Source organism: Microplitis mediator, chromosome 11, assembly GCF_029852145.1.
Source record: "Microplitis mediator isolate UGA2020A chromosome 11, iyMicMedi2.1, whole genome shotgun sequence".
Lineage (NCBI taxonomy): Eukaryota > Metazoa > Arthropoda > Insecta > Hymenoptera > Braconidae > Microplitis > Microplitis mediator.
This window is the reverse complement of record NC_079979.1, coordinates 5,066,649-5,088,822: the sequence shown is the minus strand read 5'-3', so window position 1 is coordinate 5,088,822 and position 22,174 is coordinate 5,066,649. Positions and strand designations below refer to the sequence as shown.

The window sequence follows — 22,174 nt, the reverse complement described above, 5'->3', positions numbered from 1 at the left end:
AGTTACATAGGCTTAAGTTACTGCAACTTAACGAAAATGAATAGACATCTCATTTTTGACTGGATATTCTAGACCATCACGGGATTAGTAACATCTAGAAATTTTTCGGATCCTGTTTTTAGTTAAAGCTGTATTTGTTTTATCTACTACTAAACTACGAAAATTTTCTGTCATGATTAAAAAATTTATACAAACTACGGTTGGAATGCAATAAAACGATGCTACGAAAATTTTTAATAAAAAAATTTGTAGTATGAAATTTAATCTGTCACAGCATAAGATACTAATTTTTGCACTATATCTGATTTATATTACATATTATATACGTCAATAACTCAAAATTTAATGGAAAAATTTATATATAAAAACCTTCCTGTAATTTATTACTTGCTATATTATTTTCAAAAAATAAATAATTATTACTTTCAACAATAAAATATTACGTGCTATCAAATTTGATCTTAATAAAATTATTAATTTGCTCATGATTCAAATTGGCCTGCTCTATTTTAAGCTGCTACGGTTAACGTGAAAAATCTATACTATTCTTATTGCACTAGCAAAGTGAATAATAACTTGGATTAGACGTTTCGTTTCTGACAATATCAATCATGTATTAAAAATATTAGCGTATTATAAATTCTTAGGCTACAGAAAACTTTAAAAGCCTTGTTATTAATTTTACCTAAAGTTATTATCAAAGTTGAAAAATTATTTACAAAAATAATTATATACCCTCGTAAAGAAAATCTATTATTTATATTACGAGTAAATGATTTAATTTTTTTTTTTTTTTTTGTCAATAATTAACGTAAAAAAAAGTCATAATTTTAAATTAAAAAATTATATCTCATCAAATATATGAAAAACAAAAGGATTACTCGACCTTGGCATCTTCCTTTTGGTCGAGTAACGGAGTAGCAGTTGCCTAGTGTGTTTCTACACTTCTGATCCAGTATGGAAGTGCATTACGCTTCCCCCGATCAGAGCTACCCCTTCTTTGCAGGCAGTTTGTTATTTTTATTGTCATTTTTTGCCTAATGATTCTCTTCTTTTGAGAACCATTTCCTAGGCGTAAGACGTTGATTTCCTTTTTTGCGCATTTTGTCGATCCTGTGTATCCTGATTGACTGCTACGTGCAAAGAACCTTTAGGCATCCAACATGACTTTGTCCGAAGTGCCCATTAACATCTGTCTACAAAATGTTATATATTGAAACTATACGTTTCACGAGTATCTGCGAGAAACAATTGAAAAGTGCCATCTACAGTGTCTTATCGTATTAGAAAAACTATGATATCAATTTAAATTTTTATTTTAAAAAAAACGTTCAAGTAATTAAAACTATTTAAGTAACAACAAATGGATAACTTTTTTTATATTGAAAAAAAAAAAAAAAATTTATTTCGAGCCTAATAGAAAAGTAGCAATTATTCAACTTTTTGTTTTCAATTCAACAAGTCCATAACAAAAAATTGACAAATCAATAAACGAATATACACAAGATATAAAATTTGCAAAAATTGCCTGAAATAAACGCCAAATACGTGCAAAATATTCTAAAATTTGTCTTGGATTTTATGTCTGATGAATATTTTTGATGTTGATATTTAGTTGTGCAGCCAGAAGTTACATAGGCTTAAGTTACTGCAACTTAACGAAAATGAATAGACATCTAATTTTTGACTGGATATTCTAGACCATCACGGGATTAGTAACATCTAGAAATTTTTCGGATCCTGTTTTTAGTTAAAGCTGTATCTGTTTTATCTACTACTAAACTACGAAAATTTTCTGTCATGATTAAAAAATTTATACAAACTACGGTTGGAATGCAATAAAACGATGCTACGAAAATTTTTAATAAAAAAATTTGTAGTATGAAATTTAATTTGTCACAGCATAAGATACTAATTTTTGCACTATATCTGATTTATATTACATATTATATACGTCAATAACTCAAAATTTAATGGAAAAATTTATATATAAAAACCTTCCTGTAATTTATTACTTGCTATATTATTTTCAAAAAATAAAAAATTATTACTTTCAACAATAAAATATTACGTGCTATCAAATTTGATCTTAATAAAATTATTAATTTGCTCATGATTCAAATTGGCCTGCTCTATTTTAAGCTGCTACGGTTAACGTGAAAAATCTATACTATTCTTATTGCACTAGCAAAGTGAATAAAAACTTGGATTAGACGTTTCGTTTCTGACAATATCAATCATGTATTAAAAATATTAGCGTATTATAAATTCTTAGGCTACAGAAAACTTTAAAAGCCTTGTTATTAATTTTACCTAAAGTTATTATCAAAGTTGAAAAATTATTTACAAAAATAATTATATACCCTCGTAAAGAAAATCTATTATACATATTACGAGTAAATGATTTAATTTTTTTTTTTTTTTTGTCAATAATTAACGTAAAAAAAAGTCATAATTATAAATTAAAAAATTATATCTCATCAAATATATGAAAAACAAAAGGATTACTCGACCTTGGCATCTTCCTTTTGGTCGAGTAACGGAGTAGCAGTTGCCTAGTGTGTTTCTACACTTCTGATCCAGTATGGAAGTGCATTACGCTTCCCCCGATTAGAGCTACCCCTTCTTTGCAGGCAGTTTGTTATTTTTATTGTCATTTTTTGCCTAATGATTCTCTTCTTTTGAGAACCATTTCCTAGGCGTAAGACGTTGATTTCCTTTTTTGCGCATTTTGTCGATCCTGTGTATCCTGATTGACTGCTACGTGCAAAGAACCTTTAGGCATCCAACATGACTTTGTCCGAAGTGCCCATCAACGTCTGTCTACAAAATGTTATATATTGAAACTATACGTTTCACGAGTATCTGCGAGAAACAATTGAAAAGTGCCATCTACAGTGTCTTATCGTATTAGAAAAACTATGATATCAATTTAAATTTTTATTTTAAAAAAAACGTTCAAGTAATTAAAACTATTTAAGTAACAACAAATGGATAACTTTTTTTATATTGAAAAAAAAAAAAAAAAATTTATTTCGAGCCTAATAGAAAAGTAGCAATTATTCAACTTTTTGTTTTCAATTCAACAAGTCCATAACAAAAAATTAACAAATCAATAAACGAATATACACAAGATATAAAATTTGCAAAAATTGCCTGAAATAAACGCCAAATACGTGCAAAATATTCTAAAATTTGTCTTGGATTTTATGTCTGATGAATATTTTTGATGTTGATATTTAGTTGTGCAGCCAGAAGTTACATAGGCTTAAGTTACTGCAACTTAACGAAAATGAATAGACATCTAATTTTTGACTGGATATTCTAGACCATCACGGGATTAGTAACATCTAGAAATTTTTCGGATCCTGTTTTTGGTTAAAGCTGTATCTGTTTTATCTACTACTAAACTACGAAAATTTTCTGTCATAATTAAAAAATTTATACAAACTACGGTTGGAATGCAATAAAACGATGCTACGAAAATTTTTAATAAAAAAATTTGCAGTATGAAATTTAATTTGTCACAGCATAAGATACTAATTTTTGCTCTATATCTGATTTATATTACATATTATATACGTCAATAACTCAAAATTTAATGGAAAAATTTATATATAAAAACCTTCCTGTAATTTATTACTTGCTATATTATTTTCAAAAAATAAAAAATTATTACTTTCAACAATAAAATATTACGTGCTATCAAATTTGATCTTAATAAAATTATTAATTTTCTCATGATTCAAATTGGCCTGCTCTATTTTAAGCTGCTACGGTTAACGTGAAAAATCTATACTATTCTTATTGCACTAGCAAAGTGAATAAAAACTTGGATTAGACGTTTCGTTTCTGACAATATCAATCATGTATTAAAAATATTAGCGTATTATAAATTCTTAGGCTACAGAAAACTTTAAAAGCCTTGTTATTAATTTTACCTAAAGTTATTATCAAAGTTAAAAAATTATTTACAAAAATAATTATATACCCTCGTAAAGAAAATCTATTATACATATTACGAGTAAATGATTTAATTTTTTTTTTTTTTTTGTCAATAATTAACGTAAAAAAAAGTCATAATTTTAAATTAAAAAATTATATCTCATCAAATATATGAAAAACAAAAGGATTACTCGACCTTGGCATCTTCCTTTTGGTCGAGTAACGGAATAGCAGTTGCCTAGTGTGTTTCTACACTTCTGATCCAGTATGGAAGTGCATTACGCTTCCCCCGATCAGAGCTACCCCTTCTTTGCAGGCAGTTTGTTATTTTTATTGTCATTTTTTGCCTAATGATTCTCTTCTTTTGAGAACCATTTCCTAGGCGTAAGACGTTGATTTCCTTTTTTGCGCATTTTGTCGATCCTGTGTATCCTGATTGACTGCTACGTGCAAAGAACCTTTAGGCATCCAACATGACTTTGTCCGAAGTGCCCATCAACGTCTGTCTACAAAATGTTATATATTCAAAATATACGTTTCACGAGTATCTGCGAGAAACAATTGAAAAGTGCCATCTACAGTGTCTTATCGTATTAGAAAAACTATGATATCAATTTAAATTTTTATTTTAAAAAAAACGTTCAAGTAATTAAAACTATTTAAGTAACAACAAATGGATAACTTTTTTTATATTGAAAAAAAAAAAAAAAAATTTATTTCGAGCCTAATAGAAAAGTAGCAATTATTCAACTTTTTGTTTTCAATTCAACAAGTCCATAACAAAAAATTGACAAATCAATAAACGAATATACACAAGATATAAAATTTGCAAAAATTGCCTGAAATAAACGCCAAATACGTGCAAAATATTCTAAAATTTGTCTTGGATTTTATGTCTGATGAATATTTTTGATGTTGATATTTAGTTGTGCAGCCAGAAGTTACATAGGCTTGAGTTACTGCAACTTAACGAAAATGAATAGACATCTAATTTTTGACTGGATATTCTAGACCATCACGGGATTAGTAACATCTAGAAATTTTTCGGATCCTGTTTTTGGTTAAAGCTGTATCTGTTTTATCTACTACTAAACTACGAAAATTTTCTGTCATGATTAAAAAATTTATACAAACTACGGTTGGAATGCAATAAAACGATGCTACGAAAATTTTTAATAAAAAAATTTGTAGTATGAAATTTAATTTGTCACAGCATAAGATACTAATTTTTGCACTATATCTGATTTAAATTACATATAATATACGTCAATAACTCAAAATTTAATGGAAAAATTTATATATAAAAACCTTCCTGTAATTTATTACTTGCTATATTATTTTCAAAAAATAAAAATTATTACTTTCAACAATAAAATATTACGTGCTATCAAATTTGATCTTAATAAAATCATTAATTTTCTCATGATTCAAATTGGCCTGCTCTATTTTAAGCTGCTACGGTTAACGTGAAAAATCTATACTATTCTTATTGCACTAGCAAAGTGAATAAAAACTTGGATTAGACGTTTCGTTTCTGACAATATCAATCATGTATTAAAAATATTAGCGTATTATAAATTCTTAGGCTACAGAAAACTTTAAAAGCCTTGTTATTAATTTTACCTAAAGTTATTATCAAAGTTGAAAAATTATTTACAAAAATAATTATATACCCTCGTAAAGAAAATCTATTATACATATTACGAGTAAATGATTTAATTTTTTTTTTTTTTTTTGTCAATAATTAACGTAAAAAAAAGTCATAATTTTAAATTAAAAAATTATATCTCATCAAATATATGAAAAACAAAAGGATTACTCGACCTTGGCATCTTCCTTTTGGTCGAGTAACGGAGTAGCAGTTGCCTAGTGTGTTTCTACACTTCTGATCCAGTATGGAAGTGCATTACGCTTCCCCCGATCAGAGCTACCCCTTCTTTGCAGGCAGTTTGTTATTTTTATTGTCATTTTTTGCCTAATGGTTCTCTTCTTTTGAGAACCATTTCCTAGGCGTAAGACGTTGATTTCCTTTTTTGCGCATTTTGTCGATCCTGTGTATCCTGATTGACTGCTACGTGCAAAGAACCTTTAGGCATCCAACATGACTTTGTCCGAAGTGCCCATCAACGTCTGTCTACAAAATGTTATATATTGAAACTATACGTTTCACGAGTATCTGCGAGAAACAATTGAAAAGTGCCATCTACAGTGTCTTATCGTATTAGAAAAACTATGATATCAATTTAAATTTTTATTTAAAAAAAAACGTTCAAGTAATTAAAACTATTTAAGTAACAACAAATGGATAACTTTTTTTATATTGAAAAAAAAAAAAAAAATTTATTTCGAGCCTAATAGAAAAGTAGCAATTATTCAACTTTTTGTTTTCAATTCAACAAGTCCATAACAAAAAATTGACAAATCAATAAACGAATATACACAAGATATAAAATTTGCAAAAATTGCCTGAAATAAACGCCAAATACGTGCAAAATATTCTAAAATTTGTCTTGGATTTTATGTCTGATGAATATTTTTGATGTTGATATTTAGTTGTGCAGCCAGAAGTTACATAGGCTTAAGTTACTGCAACTTAACGAAAATGAATAGACATCTAATTTTTGACTGGATATTCTAGACCATCACGGGATTAGTAACATCTAGAAATTTTTCGGATCCTGTTTTTGGTTAAAGCTGTATCTGTCTTATCTACTACTAAACTACAAAAATTTTCTGTCATGATTAAAAAATTTATACAAACTACGGTTGGAATGCAATAAAACGATGCTACGAAAATTTTTAATAAAAAAATTTGCAGTATGAAATTTAATATGTCACAGCATAAGATACTAATTTTTGCACTATATCTGATTTATATTACATATTATATACGTCAATAACTCAAAATTTAATGGAAAAATTTATATATAAAAACCTTCCTGTAATTTATTACTTGCTATATTATTTTCAAAAAATAAAAAATTATTACTTTCAACAATAAAATATTACGTGCTATCAAATTTGATCTTAATAAAATTATTAATTTGCTCATGATTCAAATTGGCCTGCTCTATTTTAAGCTGCTACGGTTAACGTGAAAAATCTATACTATTCTTATTGCACTAGCAAAGTGAATAAAAACTTGGATTAGACGTTTCGTTTCTGACAATATCAATCATGTATTAAAAATATTAGCGTATTATAAATTCTTAGGCTACAGAAAACTTTAAAAGCCTTGTTATTAATTTTACCTAAAGTTATTATCAAAGTTGAAAAATTATTTACAAAAATAATTATATACCCTCGTAAAGAAAATCTATTATACATATTACGAGTAAATGATTTTATTTTTTTTTTTTTTTTGTCAATAATTAACGTAAAAAAAAGTCATAATTATAAATTAAAAAATTATATCTCATCAAATATATGAAAAACAAAAGGATTACTCGACCTTGGCATCTTCCTTTTGGTCGAGTAACGGAGTAGCAGTTGCCTAGTGTGTTTCTACACTTCTGATCCAGTATGGAAGTGCATTACGCTTCCCCCGATCAGAGCTACCCCTTCTTTGCAGGCAGTTTGTTATTTTTATTGTCATTTTTTGCCTAATGATTCTCTTCTTTTGAGAACCATTTCCTAGGCGTAAGACGTTGATTTCCTTTTTTGCGCATTTTGTCGATCCTGTGTATCCTGATTGACTGCTACGTGCAAAGAACCTTTAGGCATTCAACATGACTTTGTCCGAAGTGCTCATCAACGTCTGTCTACAAAATGTTATATATTGAAACTATACGTTTCACGAGTATCTGCGAGAAACAATTGAAAAGTGCCATCTACAGTGTCTTATCGTATTAGAAAAACTATGATATCAATTTAAATTTTTATTTTAAAAAAAACGTTCAAGTAATTAAAACTATTTAAGTAACAACAAATGGATAACTTTTTTTATATTGAAAAAAAAAAAAAAATTTATTTCGAGCCTAATAGAAAAGTAGCAATTATTCAACTTTTTGTTTTCAATTCAACAAGTCCATAACAAAAAATTGACAAATCAATAAACGAATATACACAAGATATAAAATTTGCAAAAATTGCCTGAAATGAACGCCAAATACGTGCAAAATATTCTAAAATTTGTCTTGGATTTTATGTCTGATGAATATTTTTGATGTTGATATTTAGTTGTGCAGCCAGAAGTTACATAGGCTTAAGTTACTGCAACTTAACGAAAATGAATAGACATCTAATTTTTGACTGGATATTCTAGACCATCACGGGATTAGTAACATCTAGAAATTTTTCGGGTCCTGTTTTTGGTTAAAGCTGTATCTGTTTTATCTACTACTAAACTACGAAAATTTTCTGTCATGATTAAAAAATTTATACAAACTACGGTTGGAATGCAATAAAACGATGCTACGAAAATTTTTAATAAAAAAATTTGTAGTATGAAATTTAATTTGTCACAGCATAAGATACTAATTTTTGCACTATATCTGATTTATATTACATATTATATACGTCAATAACTCAAAATTTAATGGAAAAATTTATATATAAAAACCTTCCTGTAATTTATTACTTGCTATATTATTTTCAAAAAATTAAAAATTATTACTTTCAACAATAAAATATTACGTGCTATCAAATTTGATCTCAATAAAATCATTAATTTTCTCATGATTCAAATTGGCCTGCTCTATTTTAAGCTGCTACGGTTAACGTGAAAAATCTATACTATTCTTATTGCACTAGCAAAGTGAATAAAAACTTGGATTAGACGTTTCGTTTCTGACAATATCAATCATGTATTAAAAATATTAGCGTATTATAAATTCTTAGGCTACAGAAAACTTTAAAAGCCTTGTTATTAATTTTACCCAAAGTTATTATCAAAGTTGAAAAATTATTTACAAAAATAATTATATACCCTCGTAAAGAAAATCTATTATACATATTACGAGTAAATGATTTAATTTTTTTTTTTTTTTTTGTCAATAATTAACGTAAAAAAAAGTCATAATTTTAAATTAAAAAATTATATCTCATCAAATATATGAAAAACAAAAGGATTACTCGACCTTGGCATCTTCCTTTTGGTCGAGTAACGGAGTAGCAGTTGCCTAGTGTGTTTCTACACTTCTGATCCAGTATGGAAGTGCATTACGCTTCCCCCGATCAGAGCTACCCCTTCTTTGCAGGCAGTTTTTTATTTTTATTGTCATTTTTTGCCTAATGGTTCTCTTCTTTTGAGAACCATTTCCTAGGCGTAAGACGTTGATTTCCTTTTTTGCGCATTTTGTCGATCCTGTGTATCCTGATTGACTGCTACGTGCAAAGAACCTTTAGGCATCCAACATGACTTTGTCCGAAGTGCCCATCAACGTCTGTCTACAAAATGTTATATATTGAAACTATACGTTTCACGAGTATCTGCGAGAAACAATTGAAAAGTGCCATCTACAGTGTCTTATCGTATTAGAAAAACTATGATATCAATTTAAATTTTTATTTTAAAAAAAACGTTCAAGTAATTAAAACTATTTAAGTAACAACAAATGGATAACTTTTTTTATATTGAAAAAAAAAAAAAAAATTTATTTCGAGCCTAATAGAAAAGTAGCAATTATTCAACTTTTTGTTTTCAATTCAACAAGTCCATAACAAAAAATTGACAAATCAATAAACGAATATACACAAGATATAAAATTTGCAAAAATTGCCTGAAATAAACGCCAAATACGTGCAAAATATTCTAAAATTTGTCTTGGATTTTATGTCTGATGAATATTTTTGATGTTGATATTTAGTTGTGCAGCCAGAAGTTACATAGGCTTAAGTTACTGCAACTTAACGAAAATGAATAGACATCTAATTTTTGACTGGATATTCTAGACCATCACGGGATTAGTAACATCTAGAAATTTTTCGGATCCTGTTTTTGGTTAAAGCTGTATCTGTTTTATCTACTACTAAACTACGAAAATTTTCTGTCATGATTAAAAAATTTATACAAACTACGGTTGGAATGCAATAAAACGATGCTACGAAAATTTTTAATAAAAAAATTTGTAGTATGAAATTTAATTTGTCACAGCATAAGATACTAATTTTTGCACTATATCTGATTTATATTACATATTATATACGTCAATAACTCAAAATTTAATGGAAAAATTTATATATAAAAACCTTCCTGTAATTTATTACTTGCTATATTATTTTCAAAAAATAAAAAATTATTACTTTCAACAATAAAATATTACGTGCTATCAAATTTGATCTTAATAAAATCATTAATTTTCTCATGATTCAAATTGGCCTGCTCTATTTTAAGCTGCTACGGTTAACGTGAAAAATCTATACTATTCTTATTGCACTAGCAAAGTGAATAAAAACTTGGATTAGACGTTTCGTTTCTGACAATATCAATCATGTATTAAAAAAATTAGCGTACTATAAATTCTTAGGCTACAGAAAACTTTAAAAGCCTTGTTATTAATTTTACCTAAAGTTATTATCAAAGTTGAAAAATTATTTACAAAAATAATTATATACCCTCGTAAAGAAAATCTATTATACATATTACGAGTAAATGATTTAATTTTTTTTTTTTTTTTTGTCAATAATTAACGTAAAAAAAAGTCATAATTTTAAATTAAAAAATTATATCTCATCAAATATATGAAAAACAAAAGGATTACTCGACCTTGGCATCTTCCTTTTGGTCGAGTAACGGAGTAGCAGTTGCCTAGTGTGTTTCTACACTTCTGATCCAGTATGGAAGTGCATTACGCTTCCCCCGATCAGAGCTACCCCTTCTTTGCAGGCAGTTTGTTATTTTCATTGTCATTTTTTGCCTAATGATTCTCTTCTTTTGAGAACCATTTCCTAGGCGTAAGACGTTGATTTCCTTTTTTGCGCATTTTGTCGATCCTGTGTATCCTGATTGACTGCTACGTGCAAAGAACCTTTAGGCATCCAACATGACTTTGTCCGAAGTGCCCATCAACGTCTGTCTACAAAATGTTATATATTGAAACTATACGTTTCACGAGTATCTGCGAGAAACAATTGAAAAGTGCCATCTACAGTGTCTTATCGTATTAGAAAAACTATGATATCAATTTAAATTTTTATTTTAAAAAAAACGTTCAAGTAATTAAAACTATTTAAGTAACAACAAATGGATAACTTTTTTTATATTGAAAAAAAAAAAAAAAATTTATTTCGAGCCTAATAGAAAAGTAGCAATTATTCAACTTTTTGTTTTCAATTCAACAAGTCCATAACAAAAAATTGACAAATCAATAAACGAATATACACAAGATATAAAATTTGCAAAAATTGCCTGAAATAAACGCCAAATACGTGCAAAATATTCTAAAATTTGTCTTGGATTTTATGTCTGATGAATATTTTTGATGTTGATATTTAGTTGTGCAGCCAGAAGTTACATAGGCATAAGTTACTGCAACTTAACGAAAATGAATAGACATCTAATTTTTGACTGGATATTCTAGACCATCACGGGATTAGTAACATCTAGAAATTTTTCGGATCCTGTTTTTGGTTAAAGCTGTATCTGTTTTATCTACTACTAAACTACGAAAATTTTCTGTCATGATTAAAAAATTTATACAAACTACGGTTGGAATGCAATAAAACGATGCTACGAAAATTTTTAATAAAAAAATTTGCAGTATGAAATTTAATTTGTCACAGCATAAGATACTAATTTTTGCACTATATCTGATTTATATTACATATTATATACGTCAATAACTCAAAATTTAATGGAAAAATTTATATATAAAAACCTTCCTGTAATTTATTACTTGCTATATTATTTTCAAAAAATAAAAAATTATTACTTTCAACAATAAAATATTACGTGCTATCAAATTTGATCTTAATAAAATCATTAATTTTCTCATGATTCAAATTGGCCTGCTCTATTTTAAGCTGCTACGGTTAACGTGAAAAATCTATAGTATTCTTATTGCACTAGCAAAGTGAATAAAAACTTGGATTAGACGTTTCGTTTCTGACAATATCAATCATGTATTAAAAATATTAGCGTATTATAAATTCTTAGGCTACAGAAAACTTTCAAAGCCTTGTTATTAATTTTACCTAAAGTTATTATCAAAGTTGAAAAATTATTTACAAAAATAATTATATACCCTCGTAAAGAAAATCTATTATACATATTACGAGTAAATGATTTAATTTTTTTTTTTTTTTGTCAATAATTAACGTAAAAAAAAGTCATAATTTTAAATTAAAAAATTATATCTCATCAAATATATGAAAAACAAAAGGATTACTCGACCTTGGCATCTTCCTTTTGGTCGAGTAACGGAGTAGCAGTTGCCTAGTGTGTTTCTACACTTCTGATCCAGTATGGAAGTGCATTACGCTTCCCCCGATCAGAGCTACCCCTTCTTTGCAGGCAGTTTGTTATTTTTATTGTCATTTTTTGCCTAATGATTCTCTTCTTTTGAGAACCATTTCCTAGGCGTAAGACGTTGATTTCCTTTTTTGCGCATTTTGTCGATTCTGTGTATCCTGATTGACTGCTACGTGCAAAGAACCTTTAGGCATCCAACATGACTTTGTCCGAAGTGCCCATCAACGTCTGTCTACAAAATGTTATATATTGAAACTTTACGTTTCACGAGTATCTGCGAGAAACAATTGAAAAGTGCCATCTACAGTGTCTTATCGTATTAGAAAAACTATGATATCAATTTAAATTTTTATTTTAAATAAAACGTTCAAGTAATTAAAACTATTTAAGTAACAACAAATGGATAACTTTTTTTATATTGAAAAAAAAAAAAAAAATTTATTTCGAGCCTAATAGAAAAGTAGCAATTATTCAACTTTTTGTTTTCAATTCAACAAGTCCATAACAAAAAATTGACAAATCAATAAACGAATATACACAAGATATAAAATTTGCAAAAATTGCCTGAAATAAACGCCAAATACGTGCGAAATATTCTAAAATTTGTCTTGGATTTTATGTCTGATGAATATTTTTGATGTTGATATTTAGTTGTGCAGCCAGAAGTTACATAGGCTTAAGTTACTGCAACTTAACGAAAATGAATAGACATCTAATTTTTGACTGGATATTCTAGACCATCACGGGATTAGTAACATCTAGAAATTTTTCGGATCCTGTTTTTGGTTAAAGCTGTATCTGTTCTATCTACTACTAAACTACGAAAATTTTCTGTCATGATTAAAAAATTTATACAAACTACGGTTGGAATGCAATAAAACGATGCTACGAAAATTTTTAATAAAAAAATTCGCAGTATGAAATTTAATTTGTCACAGCATAAGATACTAATTTTTGCACTATATCTGATTTATATTACATATTATATACGTCAATAACTCAAAATTTAATGGAAAAATTTATATATAAAAACCTTCCTGTAATTTATTACTTGCTATATTATTTTCAAAAAATAAAAAATTATTACTTTCAACAATAAAATATTACGTGCTATCAAATTTGATCTTAATAAAATTATTAATTTTCTTATGATTCAAATTGGCCTGCTCTATTTTAAGCTGCTACGGTTAACGTGAAAAATCTATACTATTCTTATTGCACTAGCAAAGTGAATAAAAACTTGGATTAGACGTTTCGTTTCTGACAATATCAATCATGTATTAAAAATATTAGCGTATTATAAATTCTTAGGCTACAGAAAACTTTAAAAGCCTTGTTATTAATTTTACCTAAAGTTATTATCAAAGTTGAAAAATTATTTACAAAAATAATTATATACCCTCGTAAAGAAAATCTATTATACATATTACGAGTAAATGATTTAATTTTTTTTTTTTTTTTGTCAATAATTAACGTAAAAAAAAGTCATAATTATAAATTAAAAAATTATATCTCATCAAATATATGAAAAACAAAAGGATTACTCGACCTTGGCATCTTCCTTTTGGTCGAGTAACGGAGTAGCAGTTGCCTAGTGTGTTTCCCCGATAAAAAATGATTTTATCTGATTATATATGAGTATATATGATTATATATGATTATATATGAGATCATATATAATTATATATAATCATATATGGACTTATATATGATTATATATGGTTATACATGGAATTATATATAATCATATATGAACCTATATATAATTAGATCTGATCAGACCTGGCTGATGAAGGCTAGGTATAATCATATATAAGCCTATATATAATCATGTCTAATTATATATGAATTTATATATAATTAGATCTAATTAGATGTAACTGATGAAGGCTAGGTATAATCATATATAAGCCTATATATGATCAGATCTAATTATATATAAGTCTATATATAATTAGATCTGATCAGACCTGGCTGATGAAGGCTAGGTATAATCATGTATAAGTCTATATATGATCAGATCTAATTATATATAAGTCTATATATAATTAGATCTGATCAGACCTGGCTGATGAAGGCTAGGTATAATCATGTATAAGTCTATATATGATCAGATCTAATTATATATAAGTCTATATATAATTAGATCTGATCAGACCTGGCTGATGAAGGCTAGGTATAATCATATATAAGCCTATATATGATCAGATCTAATTATGTATAAGTCTATATATAATTAGATCTGATCAGACCTGGCTGATGAAGGTTAGGTGTAATCATGTATAAGCCTATATACAAACAGATCTAATTATATACGTCTATATATAATTAGATCTTCAGACCTAATTAAATTAGGCTGATATAAAATTTAATTTATAATTATATATTAAGTTAATTTTATGACAATTATTATTATTCACACATAGAATAAACACTATATATTTATTTTATTTTTTTTTCAACAAAATAGAAATTTTTAATTATTCCTATTTGGAGTTATTTAAAAATAATTATAACATTGGTTTTAGAAAAAATTTTTATTGAATTATAAAATAAAAATATTTTATGCATTACATTAGTTAATAATTACCAAACTATTTTTTTATTATTATTTGGTTGTTTACAAACATAACGATCGACTCTTACAAGTTGAAATATTGAGTTGATATTTTTTAATCTCAACAACATCAAACAATTACTGTCTACTATAGGTAAAATATGTTCAATTGTTTTTCTCGTAGTAACGTGACAGAACATTTTAATATGCTCAACAGCGAAACGGCTTATCACTATAAATATATCATTTTGAAATTCAAGAAAATATTTAATCGACCCATAAATAATGGAATCATTGATGTCTATTTGAACTGTGTGACTATTAGTTTTCACTACTTTGTAAATTTCCGAAGTATAAATATCTTGATCAATTCTTAAACGTCCGTAAATAGATAAATTTTCGACTTCAAAACCCTTTGACGTAAATAAATCACGTTCATTAATATCAAAATCAATACCTGTAATTTTGTTTCCTAGAAGTTCGTGGTTATTTTGTTTATTCATTTTTCTAGCAATATTTAGACGCTCATTTATACGGTTTTTGAGCATTTGCACGCCTTGCGCAATTTGTATACTGTTGACAATTTCTTGACCGAAATGTTTATTGCCGTGAACACATTTCGCTATAAAACCATTATAACTTTCGAATGCAAAAGCTGAAGTTGAACGTAGAGGGCCCCATCTTTCGACGCAAAGCGCCAAGTGAAGAAGTTGATGGCAATTATAAGATAAATCTCTGTCAGAATAAAGATTTTTGATTTGAGATACAAATAACTCAAGCAAATAATTTGATTCTTGAAGATCATATTGTGTTATTGTAGCTTTAACTAAGTTAAAAATTGCTTTAACTAATAGTAACCAATGCTGAAAGTGTCTGTCTGGTAAGTGAGCGGCAAGTGTTGGAATAGAATAAAATATTAGAAAATTATAATTTTCAGATGCTTTGTATAATTTATAATCCGATAAACGTCTTGGCAATCTTGAAAATGATTTCGGTGGTAGAATACTTGTTATAAAGATATCGATTTCTTGACTTTTTTTCTTGATATTCCAAGGACCTTTTTTATTAAGCCACATATTAAGAAATTGTTTTACAACACCAAGTAATACTGAATGCATATACTCTGGTATTACACATGTTCCGATATCAATTAAAGGTAGATGAGATAAAACAGTAGGCCCTTTCACCCCTCTTATTTGATTTTTATTACCCAATTGACGAAGTTTTCTAGCTTGCGCTTCCATTCTGTTACCTGATCTTAGTCGACAATTAACTTTAAAAGGATAAACACGCACAGTTTTTTGTCCATCAATTTTTTTACTCTTTACAGTACGAACTTCACAGATGTTGCACCCATATCGGCCATTAAAATTTAAGATATTCTGTAATTGCGCTCTAGCCGGTGCATCTGCTATAACTAATGGAGTAATTATTTTAGTATTGACTGTTTCTCCCGTTTTTGAATTGACCCAATCAATACCATTAAGAAAGCACTGTCTTAGTTTTAAACAGATTGGCCTAAGAAAAACATTCATCGGCGGTTTATTCAGATTATCATACCACACTCCAGCAAATATGATGTATTTTTCTCGAATATGTTCAGGAAGTTCTGCAATAGTACACAGTACTGGCCAACAATGGCTTCTAGCACTTTTTACTAGGGATAATCCATCAGTGTTAAGTATCAACGTTAAATCAAAGTTACCTCGATTATTTCGAGAATTAACTCTTATGTATTCAGTACCATCTACTAAATCCGATATATTTTGATCATTCCGTAATTTAGGTAGTTTTATCTTCTCAGCTAGATTATATTTTTCAAATAAAATTTTTATCTGATCACAAATATCAAATTCATGAAAAAATGAAAATTCTTGTTGGTCAGTTGTCTTGCACGAAAGACAATTAAATATCTTTTTTTTATCAAGTATCTCGGTTTTAGCTTCACATACACATTTTTTACAGTAATAATGCTTAATTACTCGGCACGGAGGTGAAATTTCCTGAACATATTGAAAAAGTTTGTAGACTGTCTTTGGCATTTGATTATCATTAGGTAACAATTTCAATTGCATTCTTAACGATTCTTGTAATGCAGCTTTTGTAATATTGTGCTTGATGTAAAAGTTTAATAAATTAAAAACGCATTCATCAACAGTTATTTCACTATTTTCATGCAACATTTCGTACTCATTTAGATCCTCAGTATTTTCATCATCAGCTTCTTCATCAATATCATCATCATCGCTTCTAGAATGATTTATGCTCCCACTAGTATCACCATTTTCAGATTCACTATCGCTTTCATTTGATTGAACTGCGTTTTCATCATTTGAGCTTGCACTGGAAACACAGTCATTATCCGAAATAAAATTACCAATTTCATTTTCATCGATATTTTCTGTAATAAAATCGTTCAAATCCCGATCACTGTTAATATTTTCATTGTTCTCGTGTAAATTATCATCATTAATAGTAGTATTGAGATTAGTATGTCCAAAGAAATAACCTTTTGCACGCCAGCGAGACAATGTTCTTAATGGAATCTAAAACAAATAATACATATACGTATGAGTATTCAATTAAAAAAGTTTCCTGTACAAATCAAAATCTAACTAATTTTTATATTATTACATTAAAATATACGTATACATCTATACATACAAATCAATTATATATATTTTATAATTAACATTATATATTTACCTGCATGGATGAGTCTGAACTGTAAAGTTTATATTTTTTTTTCGGATGAGTTGTAGACTGAGAATTATCGCTATCATTTTCATCTTCTGACATATTCGAGTATTTCAATTTCGTTAAAACAAAAAAAAATTAATTTATCACAAAAACACCTGGAAAATTTAAAAATATAATATTTAGTGTTAATAAAAGTATACTTAATAAAGCATACTTTTAAATGGAATTCAAGTAAGCAGTCATCTTAGAATTTTCCATTTTTTTTTTTTAGGACATTATTAAAAACAAATAAATTTTTTTAAATTGCACATAAAATAATAGACTCAGTACTCGATCACTCATGTATTTGTATATTTATAATTACTAAATTTTAATAAATATAGATATTTAATAATACATGAAGTGATTGAGTATCTGTTCCTGATCAGTAGTTCCCTGATCGGGTATTAGGTCTTTTACCTTATAGATTTTTAAATTTTCTGTACGTGCAGTTGTATTTTCAATTTTTTGTTCAATAACGTATGCATCAAAAAAGTAAAAAATTATCAGACGTCTCTGCCAACTACTTCTGTGTCATACTTGTTATTATTATTAATTACTAATAAATCCAGTCTTACCTTTGATAAAATAATTTCTAATTTTCATCAATACGTATGAGTGATTGATTACCTATTTCGTTGAACAGTACAATAAACGAAAATTTTTTTATTGATGGAATTAATTTAATTGTTTAAGCTGTACATAAACTTTAGGTTAAATTTTAGATGCCTGTAATTTGATTACAGATTACAATAAACTGATTACAAAAAAAAATAAACTAAAAATATGCGCTTGTAGAAAATTAAAATAATTATAAGTGCAATTTTTTTTTATAATTTATCGTTTTATAAAAAATAAAATACAAAATTATTAGATTCGGCAAACTTCTGTATCGTCTTTTGGCGGGATTGTAAGTACATAGACACACACACACACATGTATGTATGCGTATGTAGATGTATAGGTATACTACGCATGCTACGCCACAAAGAAATGGTTCCTGTTTAAACGTGTTTCGACGGCCACATAGTAAAGACGGCGTGTGTACTTAGAACATTTACGTACTTAAATCTAACTTACATACATAATTATAATATTAATTATTGAAATGTTTATTATAAATTGTGAGAGGGACCATTCATATTGTCAGGTTGACGATAGTGATGTGATTTTTGATAAAGATTGCCCCCCACAGATAGGGGAAGATATAATGTTTTTCTTTAATAATAAAAAAGAAAATGGACGGGTTGTAATGATATCAGGTAAGTGATAAAATTTAATTATACTTGTTTACAATTTTTTCAAACAATTTTGTCTTGTAATTTTTTATCAGTAGAAAAAAATTATCAATCGTATAACCTAAAATATTTTTATTTATTGGTTGCTGATGTTGTTTCACTTTTAAAAAGTTTGTAATATTTAAATTAAAATTATTTTGCTTATATTTGTTGACAATTTACTAAAATTAGCAAATGTCTGGCAAAATTTTAATTTTAAGTTAATTAAAAATTATCATAAAAATGTATATTTAAAAAATTTGCTTTTTTGGCTTTCAAATTTTGTACGTATGCATAATTTTAGTTTTTTTTAATAGTAATTGAAGAATAATAAGAATTCTGTGATTTTGACTATCATATTTAAACAATTTTTTCAATAATTTAATTTTGAAATTTTTTTTGTAGATTGTGAAATAAAAATTAAGAGGATGTTAGACATGTATAAGAAAAAGCCACTGAAAAGAAAACTTCCAACACCACCGCCTGAAAATAGCAATGAATTGGCTGCTTTATCTACCAAGAGACAAAGAAAAATTAATTCTAAGTATTCATCATCATCTTTTGAAAATCTGGACTTGACTAAACCATTAAAAGATCATAAAAATAAACAAAAGGTATATCTATTAACATTTAGAAAGTTATTTAAATATTTTAAGCTATTTTGATATACTTGATCGATTATCACTGTTGTATAAATAATAATAATTATTATTAATGATACAGAAGGTAGCATGTATTTGATAATTATTGGATTTTTTAAATTAAATGATCACAAAAAAATATTTTTAAAAATTGCACTGTTAAACGAAATTTTCTTCATGTGCACTGTTCCAAACGGTTTTTTCATAGTTACTTTACTTGTTAAAAAAAAAAAAAAAACGAAAGATTGTTCATTTTATTCAGTTATACTAATCGTATAATTTTACAGGGTTCAGGAAATGAGAATAAAAAAAAAAGTGACGAAACTATGCAGCCAATTATCAATGAAAAAGAGTTCGAAGAGAAGAGCGAATCCGTTGCTCCTAAAAAAGTCGAACATAGTCCTTCAAAGGACGAATTGAAGAAAATGCTTATGGAAGCACAAGCAAAAATTAAATCATCAAAACACTTGAACGGTATAATGTTTTCAAAACTTAAAAAAATTAATTTGTACATAAAATTGTTTTGTAAATAGTGACGCTAGTAAATTTTTTTTTTTTTTTATTATTTACATAGCTACAACATCATCAAAAATTTTGAAGACTCTTCCAAAAAAAAAGAGTGATAGTTTTGGAAACATTTCTTCAACCACAGAAAGTGACTTTGATGATAGCAGAGAAAAAGATGATTCTTTCGACTCGAAAAATGCGGCCGAAACAATTAATAATTCTGGAGACGATGCAAATAAAACTTATGACGATGATGATAAGAAAAAGGAGGAGTCTAAAAATTCTGCATCAAAGAACGCTAACAGCAACGAACACCAATTATTTGGCAATCACGCTGAAACTGATGTTAATGATCCCGATCTCTACGGGAAAGATTGGCCAGAAGAATCAGTATGTAGAATTAGTTTTTAGTATTATTATAGAAAATAATGTACCACGTTACAGATTCTGTAGGGTGCATACATTTTTTTCTTTGAGAATCGACGAAATTATAATCAAGAAGCGTATATATAGACATAAAAAAACTAAGAAAATATTTCTAATACAGAAAAGACACTAAGAATTTTTGTAAATTAAAAAAAAATTCAAAATTCGATTAATTGTTTTTCACAATTTTAATTAATTACTTTGATTATGCCTTTATGCCTTTTTATTGATAATCCTTATCAGTATACACCCTTATAGTATCTGTAATGCAATTTTCTATGTATATAAAGTGTTAATTTCTTTTTTTAATTATGATTATTATTGTTATACAATAGATGATTAAATTGATAAGCCAAGTGTACTGCAAGAAATCGTACTTTGATTCGATTAAATCTCTATGTAATCAAGCTTCTCATGTTGTGCGGCGTTTGATTCCTGGAGTTTTTAAACCCTCAGGATATATGAATACCACATTTTCCGGACAAGCTCCACGAGCTCATAAGGGACAAGGAAAGCCAGCTCAAGTAAAGGCATTAAATGATACAGCAAAAAATGAGATCATTGGTAATTGTAGAATAGAAATCTGTATCAATACTTTTATGAATATAGTTGCAATGTTTGATGTGTTCGCTATAGTACATGACATTTTAATATAGCAAACTTTTTAAATTTATTTACTAATATTTTGATTTTTTTTTTTAAAGATTTTGCCTTAAAAATAGCCGCCGAGAAAAATTGGACTGGCCGAAACGGGATTCCCCAAACTAGAGAAGACCTCAAGAAAGTTATGTCACAAAGAATTGGAGAGTTGAAAAGGGAGATTGAAATAAATAATAAAAAGCAAGCATCGGTTTCGACAAACAAGATTAATTAATACGTACTACAATTAAGTATATACTCTTTACAGACTTGAAAGATATATTTTGATACCAAATATTATGTTATTATTTAAAAATATTGATTTAATAAAATATAATTTAAGAACGAGGGGCTGTGCCTAGATAATTATTAAAATATATTATTCATAAACGCGTCAATATATTTATATAGATATAAATATATACTTGTTAAAAGATTGTAAAGTGGTAGTTAAAATCAAGTATTCTGTTATCAATAAATCAATAAAATTAAAATATTAAAAATAATGATGTGCACCAAAAAGTTTTTATTTACAGTATATAAATATGTAGATATATGATTATATAAAACTATACATAATTAGATATGGTCAGATCTGGCCAATTTTCAGATCTGATTATGTATAATCATATATGAATAAGCATACATGATTATATATAATCATATATAACCATATATAGATAAGCATACATGATTATATATAACTATATATAATTAGATATGATCAGATCTGGCCAATTTTCAGATCTGATTATATATGGACTCATATATAATTATATATAATTATACAAAATCATTTTTTATCGGGTCTACACTTCTGATCCAGTATGGAAGTGCATTACGCTTCCCCCGATCAGAGCTACCCCTTCTTTGCAGGCAGTTTGTTATTTTTATTGTCATTTTTTGCCTAATGATTCTCTTCTTTTGAGAACCATTTCCTAGGCGTAAGACGTTGATTTCCTTTTTTGCGCATTTTGCCGATCCTGTGTATCCTGATTGACTGCTACGTGCAAAGAACCTTTAGGCATCCAAC

At 27.4% G+C, this 22,174-nt stretch overlaps 1 protein-coding gene across 1 annotated transcript; it reads left to right on the top strand.

The window, feature by feature from the left end:
• Nucleotides 1–18,693: 18,693 nt before the first annotated feature.
• LOC130677491 (uncharacterized) lies at nucleotides 18,694–21,585 on the top strand. The gene is made up of 6 exons (XM_057484259.1): nucleotides 18,694–18,913; nucleotides 19,334–19,542; nucleotides 19,857–20,043; nucleotides 20,144–20,466; nucleotides 20,838–21,066; nucleotides 21,207–21,585. The coding sequence occupies exons 1-6, from the start codon at nucleotides 18,760–18,762 to the stop codon at nucleotides 21,374–21,376; spliced, it is 1,272 nt and encodes a 423-aa protein (XP_057340242.1). The 5' UTR covers nucleotides 18,694–18,759; the 3' UTR covers nucleotides 21,377–21,585.
• The last annotated feature ends 589 nt before the right edge of the window (nucleotides 21,586–22,174 follow it).